The sequence below is a fragment of the Mus pahari genome, chromosome 10, assembly GCF_900095145.1.
Source record: "Mus pahari chromosome 10, PAHARI_EIJ_v1.1, whole genome shotgun sequence".
In the NCBI taxonomy this organism is placed as follows: Eukaryota; Metazoa; Chordata; class Mammalia; order Rodentia; family Muridae; genus Mus; species Mus pahari.
In genome coordinates, this window is record NC_034599.1 from 82447949 (window position 1) to 82457032 (window position 9084).

General features: G+C 39.5%; 1 protein-coding gene across 2 annotated transcripts in view; it reads right to left on the reverse strand.

Annotated features, from left to right (window-relative positions):
• Snx14 (sorting nexin 14) overlaps positions 1 to 9084 on the reverse strand; it is a 62937-nt gene that overhangs the window by 13517 nt on the left and 40336 nt on the right. For both annotated transcript variants that reach the window (XM_021206636.2, XM_021206637.2), the window contains 3 exons: positions 8258 to 8390; positions 4305 to 4506; positions 1475 to 1558 (listed from right to left, as the gene is read on the reverse strand). In XM_021206636.2, coding sequence (XP_021062295.1) covers positions 1475 to 1558; positions 4305 to 4506; positions 8258 to 8390 — 419 coding nt within the window. The remainder of the gene's footprint in view (positions 1 to 1474; positions 1559 to 4304; positions 4507 to 8257; positions 8391 to 9084) is intronic.

The following is a 9084-nucleotide window of genomic DNA, read 5'->3' on the forward strand; positions in this document are numbered from 1 at the left end:
AGGGAAACTATTGGCAGTTGATGGTCAGTTTTCTTTGTGAACATGACCCCAGTGTGTGCCCATTCTTCAGTGGATGACCCCATACCAGTGTGCATGTGAACACTACAAATACAAACTGGTAGCATGAACTGGGCTCACTGAGTTACAAAAAAAAAAAAAGATATAAAGGTGAGAAAGTGACATGGGTGTGCTATGGGGCAGGAGAAAGGGGTAGATAAAGTCAAGATACATTGGATGCATGGATAGAATTGACAAGGAATAAATTTAAAAGTTTTAAAAATATTACAATATTATTTTGAAATAAGTGGGGATCTATTAGATAAATTCTCACTAAAGAAATACACACTAATCTTGGAAGGAAAAAAAATGTAGCATTTTGTCCAGTTTAAACAAGCTTAAGAACAAAATTTTAAAATAAAAGATAAGCCTTTTCAATCAGGCTGACATTAGCAATTTTATTAACAAAATGGAGAACTCAATCATTTTTTTTTGTTTGTTTGTTTGGTTTGGTTTTTTGTTTTGTTTTTCAAGACAGGGTTTCTTTGTGGAACCCTGGCCATCTTGGAACTAGTTCTATAGACAAGGCTAGCCTTGAACTCACAGAGATCTGACTCCTGAATGCTGGGATTAAAGGTGTACACCACCACCACTAGGCTCACTACAGGGGTTTAAAGTATGGAGATATATTATCTTCTCTCAGCCTTAAACCAAACCCTAAAGTTCTCAGAGAAAGAAAAGCAAAGGGAGCCACGCCCCTGTCTGGCACAAGCCTGTACACAAGCTCACACTCAAACACAGACAAAACTATGCAGTGATAGTGTGTGCTCCTTCATTTTCCTATAGCTCATTATGGGCTTAGCTCTTAGGGTAAAGAAGGCCTGTGCCCCATCAATTTAGAGTCAACATGAATTGTATCAGGAGATCCTCCACAAGACTTTCCTTAAAAAGATTTAGGATATAAAAAAATAACCCTCATCAACTTAACTGCAAAGTGGCTAGAAATGTTAACTAAAGCAAATGGGTTCAGAACAAGAAAAGTTGAAACAAAAGAGTGCTCTTATTTTACAACTGACCAACCCACTAAAGAAATGAATCACAAGCTTCATTGTTGTATCTAAATGCAAGAAATAAAACATCAGCATGGTTAGCAGCAGGAACATGGATGTTTAACACAATGGAAATGCCAATTCTTTGCCACATTAATATAAACAAAAAGTAAATTGGATAGCACTTTTTCTAATGTACAAAGAGCTGCCTTTAAACTCTTATCATTAAAAAAAAGTCAATACCCACTGTAAACACTAAAGATATAGATAAGAAAAAAAAACAGAAAATCAACATTCTTATTTTCAATATAACTATATATAAACTGTCAATATCAACTTGTACACTTAAAGTAAAAAAATTTAGAATAAGAACCTTTAAGAAGGCCAATCACTGAATTGTAATGTTTTTTAATAAATGAGCAACATACCATGAAATTCTGTTAGTTTTGATTCGAGTACATAGAATTCAAGATATCTTCTATAGACAGACCAATGCTCAGGTTCATGTCCAACTGTAAATTAAAAACAAGCAATTTTACAGTATACTACAAAAAGTAAAACATTAATACTACTAAAATGGGGGATATTACATTAAAATATTTATTTTAAAATAGGTATCCTGTTATCATATTTCATCCCATATTTTTATTCTAAATTATCTAGAAGAGATTAATAAATTTCATTTTTTATGATGTCAAACAACCAGGCAGATTTTGATATCAGAATCACAAAGCTGGCAGGAACTTTATGATCTAAAGGTATGCAATTACTATTTTTAAAAATGATAAATTCTTGGCCGGGCAGTGGTGGCGCACACCTTTAATCCCAGCCCTTGGGAGGCAGATGCAGGCGGATTTCTGAGTTCGAGGCCAGCCTGGTCTACAAAGTGAGTTCCAGGACAGCCAGGGCTATACAGAGAAACCCTGTCTCGAAAAAAAAATTACAAATTATTTATTTTTGTGTGTTGATCATTATGTGCAAGTCATAGGAAAGTTTTCTTTCTTTCTTCCTTCCTTGCTTGCTTTCTTTCTTTCTTTGGGAGGGGGGGTTGAGAACAGGGTTTCTCTGTGTAGCCCTGGTTGTTCTAGAACTTGCTTGGTAGCTGGCCTCAAACTCAGAGATCTGCCTACTTCTGCATCTGCCTCCCAAGCAGAAGACAGCCTGTGGGAGTCAATTTTCTCTTTCCACAGGTGGATTCCAGAGTTCTAAGCTGGGTTGCCAGGCTTGGCAGCAAGCACCTTCTTTACCCTGAGTCATTTCACCAGCCCGTAAGATCTGGAAGCTCAATTTCCCTGCCCAACAAAATCAGTGCAGCAAATGATGAAAAGAATACACACTTTTCTCCTTCAGAGGCCGTGGCTTCCTAAGGGCACATTATAGGACAGCAGGGCTCTGTTACACTCATGACAACAGTTACTGTTACACTATATTTACATTTTTTTTTTTTNGAGACAGGGTTTCTCTGTATAGCCCTGGCTGTCCTGGAACTCACTTTGTAGACCAGGCTGGCCTCGAACTCAGAAATCCTCCTGCCTCTGCCTCCCAAGTGCTGGGATTAAAGGCATGTGCCACCACTGCCCTACATTTTTATTACTGCACAGAAATTAAAGTTTGTTCAAAAAGTCAGTAACAAAAGTATATGGCCAATCCAAATGAGGCCCCGAGCACATATCAGACTACAGTAAGGACAATGACTTCACTATGTGCTTATTCAGTAAGACTGACAGCAGCTACCATAAAATAAACACTGCCTCTGACCTGGACCGAGTAAGAGCCTGCTGCTGCCTAGTCACCGCAGGACACACCTCAGCCAGCTACTCAGAGTCATCTGCTCCTGATGCTGTGCTCTGTTTTCCTGACCTAGAGCCAGTTTCTCTGCTACTCAGCTAAAGTAGTCTAAAACCCACTGTCATGCCCTTCCTTACCTGGCAGCCACTTCCCTCTCCTGAGCTTTGCTTTAAGTTTCTATCCATCAACCCAAAATGTTCAAGACTTTGTGTTTCCTTTCACACTGGATGCTGCACCAGCTCAACAGAGCCGAGCAGCAGTGGTTACTGTGCGGCTGGCGGTGTTCACTTCTCTACACCCAAGACAGCCAATGGACAGACAGCGAAGAGGAAGACATTTGGGAGAGCTGGGTCTGTTCATGCTTCATCCAACTCTACTCAGCCATTGACAAAGCAGGGGTGGGGCAGGAAGATGGGGTGATGTGGGAGAGGTAAACGTGATTGAAATATAATGTATGGGAAAAGTTAATTTAAAAAATGGTTAAAATTCAAAAAACAATGGTTAAAATTCAAAGAAAAGAATGGGGAAAGGGATTCCTGTTTAAATTGGTATAATACAAGGGCTAGAGAGATGGCTCAGAACAGCGGATGACCTGCACTTGAGATCTGGGAACCATACTGTAAGGAAAACCAATGTCCACAAGTGACCTCTACATATGTGTCATCCACTCACATGCATGCACACTAATGCGGCAAATAAGCTGATGCGATAGTCAATGTAGTGGTCAATGCACTAATAATAACTAAGTACAATAATTAATGACAACAGCAACAAAGCAGAAAGAAGAGGGACCAGAAAAAGTGCAGTGGCTGCGAGCATTGGCTGCTCTTCCAGGGGACCCGGGTTTGGTTCCCAGCACTCACAGGGTGGTTTACAACCACATGTCACTCCAGTTACAGGCCAGGTACATACATATAAACAAATATACAGGCAAAACTCTCACACACAAGATAAAAATAAATAAATATTAAAAAAACAAAACCATAAAAGAAGTTCATATAAGATTCCTTGTTGGGCTGTGAGGTGTCTATAGGGACCCATTCGGTGTTGATTGAACAAATTAGCTAACTGCTAGTAGGTAACCTAGGAAACACTGAGAAATTAGCTAACTGCTAGTAGGTAACCTAGGAAACACTGAGCTTTCCTTCTGGTTTTGTTCTGGACACTTAGGTGTAATCGCATTCAACAGTTACAGGCAACAAGTGTGCACTCAGTAAAGACAGACCCGTGGGCAGAAGACTCAGAACTAGATGTCCGGGGTGGGGGAGTAGGTGGGGTGGGAGGCAGGCTGGACGGGTAAGCTGGGGGGTGTGGAGGGTTGACACCCAGAGGGGAGTTTCCCCTTCTAAGGGGAATGGGGAGAGGACTTTACAAGAGGAAGTGATCGGAGGAGAGGGAGGACTGATACTGGGCTATAAAGTGAATAAATACATTTAATAATAATAATAAAGAAAGACTCAGAACTCTTACCTGCTCGTCTGTCATTCCTTTCAACATCAATACAAAACACAGGAATTCTCTCCTTCTTCTCCTTCCTTTCAGAGGAAGGATCTTCAAAAAAGTCTACATACGGAATGCTAATTTTCCAGGCAGCAAGGTTTCGAGGAGTGTTAGGTGTGCTCACAGCTTCTACTGGAGAATCATCCTCCATTACCACAATCCCTTCTTCAATCTGGAAAACATTATCAAGGTGAACTTATGTTTCTCATACATCCTAAACCTCAGCACAGGAGGTACAATTGCCAAGCCGTGTGCATGTTAGTTTGATTTTTTTTTTTTAAACTTCAGAAACTAGGTCATAAAAAATTTTCTAATGAAAAGGTAAAGATAAAATGTTAAACTTGGGAAGAGGAGAGAGAGTGGAGGGGCGGAACTAGGAGGAGAAGAGGGAGGGAAAACTATGGTTTGGATGTAAAATTAATGAATTAGCTAATTAATTTAAACAATCTATACTGAACAAGCTCCTGGCATCAACTCCATGTTTCATATCATTTATGGGTCAAAGTATAAAAGAAAATAGAGAACAGGCACTTTAGAGATGGTGGGAAGTATTTAAAAGATGCAAATATAAAAGGTTCAAACATGATGATAAATAAAAATGAATATAGTCATCTTTCATGTCAGAGTGTAAAAGTTCACAGATGACACCACATCCTTGATGTAGTGACACAGATGAATTGCACCCATGGCACATGCCTGTGATCTGTCAGCAGAGCCTTTCTCAAGTTTGGCAACGCATTTCTGCAATGAGCCATGAAACAATTTTGAAAAGTAACCCCATTCCTGAAAACATGAAATATTTACTTCAACTAATTTTTTAAACAGAAAAATATAGTCATTGTAACATTAAAGAAGGTACAATTTGAAAAAGGATCTACTTCTACAGAATTAGGTTTTTGTTTGTTTTAAAATGGGTTTTCTGAATGTGGAGCAACCCTGGCTGTCATGGAACTGCATGTAACAAGGATGATCTTGAACTCACATAGATGTATTAGCCTCTGCCTCCTAAGTGCTGGTATTAAAGGTATGTGCCACCATGCCAGGTGAATTTACATTTCTTATCTCTTTGCTTCTAAAATCACTAACATCTATAGTTTCATTTAATATCTAAAAGCAAGATAATTCCCTCTAAAAAGAATTATCTACAAGCATAGTTCTTTTACATCTTTCTGAGTCTCTGTGCACCTAGACATTTATTAGTCATGTTAAAGGGGACAATTACTATAAAAATATATCCATCTTATCTGTTTATGTGTCTGTTTTTTGAGACAGGGTATCTAGGCTACATAGCCTAGGTTGGCTTTGAACTAAAGATGCTGAGATCACAGGTGGGTACCACCATACCTAGGCTATTAGCAGAGTAACAACATGGCTTCTCTGGCTGGTATAAAGACACACCTTTAGTATGCACCTTTAATCCCAAACAATGAAGGGAAAGTTAGTTTGTAGAAGGAAGCACCCATGTTTGAAAGTGATGTCTAATTGAGTGGCAGGCAAAGTAACGAATCAGAGAAAGATTTGACAGACTAGGATCTGCACAACCCTCAAGAGAAGAGAGAGGGAAGGGAAGCTACTTAAGAGAGCAGTGAAGAGAAGGGGGGAGTTTTACTAGGACAGTTTTACAGAGCCAGGTAGCAGACAACACAAGCTAGACACAGGCGAAGACAGAACATGAGAAGGAGCCAGAAGATTAGAACAGATTGCCAAAGTTAATATAAAGCCAAGCAGAGCAATTCAGTCAGAAGCTGAGAGAAACCAATTTGAATCAGTCAGCTTGGAGTGGAGTTTTGAGTCAGAACAGATGAGTTGACCAGCCAGCCAGATTTCAGAAAGAACTAAAAAGGATGAGTTTATTCAGCAGTAAATCTCAGAGGCTGAAAACATTCTAGGCCTGGACTAGATTGTACAGAGGTTGGGTTGGAAGTTTCCAGGACTAGGCCTAGGTTAGCAGATGGAAGCAATAAGACTCAGAAATGACAATGAAATTAAATCAGGTGAATAAAAGTTACTTTTAAGCGGGGTGTGGTGGTATATGCCTTTATTTCCAGCACTTGGGAGGCAGAGGCAGGCGGATTTCTGAGTTCAAGGCCAGCCTGGTCTACAGAGTGAATTCCAAGACAGCCAGGGCTACACAGAGAAACCCTGTCTCAGAAAACAAAACAAAACAAAAACCCAAAACAAAACAAAACAAAAAGTTACTTTTACAGAATATCTTGAATGTTTTCAAAACGAAAAAAGATAAGCACCAAGAATCAGACGTACCAATTAGCCTGATCATAGAGGTGCACCACGGCTGATAAGTGGCGCCTTACTTAGTGCTCTGGCCTCTACACACGAGGATCACCTACACATGTATATTGCTTATACTCTATACTATAAATATGTAAAATTGCCATGTGTTAATTAAATAATATATTCAAAAATAATAATCATATTATTAAGGGCACAAAGAAAGAAAATGCTCAGTTCTATTAGTAGTTCAAGTAAAGGTTTATGAACATCAGGTGAATTTTAAAAGGTAATTGTGAAGTTTTCTGTGTAGAGAACAGAAGAAAAGGACCATGAAGCAGGACTGTGTGTGCAAAGACACAGAAAGGCACAAAAGCACAAGGAGGGAAATACAAATGCACATAAACAAGACGTCCTGTCAAACAGTCTAGGATGAGACCTGAGCGCCTCAAGTTCCACAGTCTAAGCTATGGGAAATTAAGGCTTCTAATAACTATACAAACATCCCTGAAGCATAAGGCTGGAAAGAGATAACATCAGGACTGAAACAAACGTCCAGTGAAAAGACAGTAAAGGGCTAGCAAAATACCTCTTTCAAGGAAGTACCTGCCTTGCAAACAAAAGGACCTGAGCTGAATCAGCAGAACCTGTTTAAAAGACCTGTGAACCAGGTGTGGTCGCCTATGCTTGGAAGCCAGGCAATGATAGCCTGGCTCTACATAGTGAGTACCAGGCCAGCCAGGGCTACATAGTAAGACAGACCCTGATTGATTTTTGTGTTTGTTTTGAGACAGGGCTTCACTATATAGCTCTGTCTGTCCTGGAACTCACTATATACACCCAGGATAGTCTCAAACTTACAGAGAGATTTCCCTTCCTCTGCCTTCACTATGTCAGACTGACAAATCCTATTTAAAAAAAAAAAAAAGTTGTGCACAGTAGTGCAGGTTGATAGTCCCCATGCTAGGGAGGGAGACATTCGCAGATCCTTGGATCTCAATGGCATACCAGCCTAATCTACTTGATGAGCTCCAGGCCAGTGAGAGAGACTTTGTCCCAAATACATAATAAACAAACAAACAAACAGGGCCAGCAAGATGGCTTAGTAAAGGTGATGACCAAGACCTTCATGGTGGCAGGAGAGAACTGACTCCCGCCAAACTATCCTCTGACATGTGGAAACATATATATCATGTACACACACTCTTAGGGTAGAAAACAAAACAAAACGGTGCACCATGCCTGATGAATGGCAGTTTCCTCAGTCCTCCAGCTTCCACACATGTGTACACATATGCACCTACATCCATACAAACATACATACACACACACATGCACCTACATCCATACAAACATACATACACACACACACATTCACACACATGCACCTACATCCATACAAACATACAAACACACACAATGTACCTACATCCATACAAACATACACATACACACAATAGTAAGTTGTCTGACTACTAGAAATGCCTGGGCTTATTTTCCTTAGGAAGCAACAAGGTGAGTCTAAGAAAAGGGGTTAGTACAATGAACTACAAAACTAATCATAAGAATGAACATTTACATATAAAGGAAGTCTGAAGGGAGAAAATAAAAGAGAATATAAGCTAGCAGACCCTACACTTAATGCATATTAACCAGAAAACTGTACATAGGTTACACTTAATTTTTTCACTTACAAAGTCATCTTCACCTTCAGCAACCCCGTAATTAGGCAGCACAGCTCCCTCCATTGTGGTACTCTTGAATACACCTTTAATTTTACTACCTATTCTGCTGATTCCAAACGATTCTCCTCTTTTTTGTGTGCTTCTAAATATTAAACAAATACACATCAGGTACATAGCAAATTATCAGCATCTACTACTATACATAATATCAAAGAAAAAGCTAACTAGCTTTGAAATGGAAAGTTGGAGGAAGATTAACAAACTTTGGAGTTTTCAGTTACTGATTAAGTCTCAACATTCAGGAGTCAAAACTGTCAGAACATTTAAATTCTCTGTATAAATACATGAGACAAAGTTTACTGACAAACATTTGAAATTTAGCTAATGCTAACTTCAAAAGCTTAACTGAACTAAATTTTTTGAAAGATGATAGCCCCCTAGTGGTATACAGTTTTCATTACCACAGAATTTTGTCAAAATATACATCTGTCAAACAATTTTTAAAAACTGTACATCTATTTAGAGCAGTGGTTCTCAACCATCCTAATGCTGCAACCCTTTAATACAGTTCCTTATGTTGTGCTGACCCCCCCATCTTAAACTGTTTCCATTTCTACTTCATAACTGTAACTATGCTACCGTTATGAGTTGTAATGCAAATATTTTTGGAGATAGAGGCTTGTCAAGGGATCATGGGCTGGGCGTGGTGGTGCACGCCTTTAATCCCTGCACTTAGGAGGCAGAGGCAAGCTGATTCCTGAGTTCAAGGCCAGCCTGGTCTACAAAGTGAGTTCCAGGACAACCAGGGCTATACAGAGAAACCCTGCCTCAAAAAA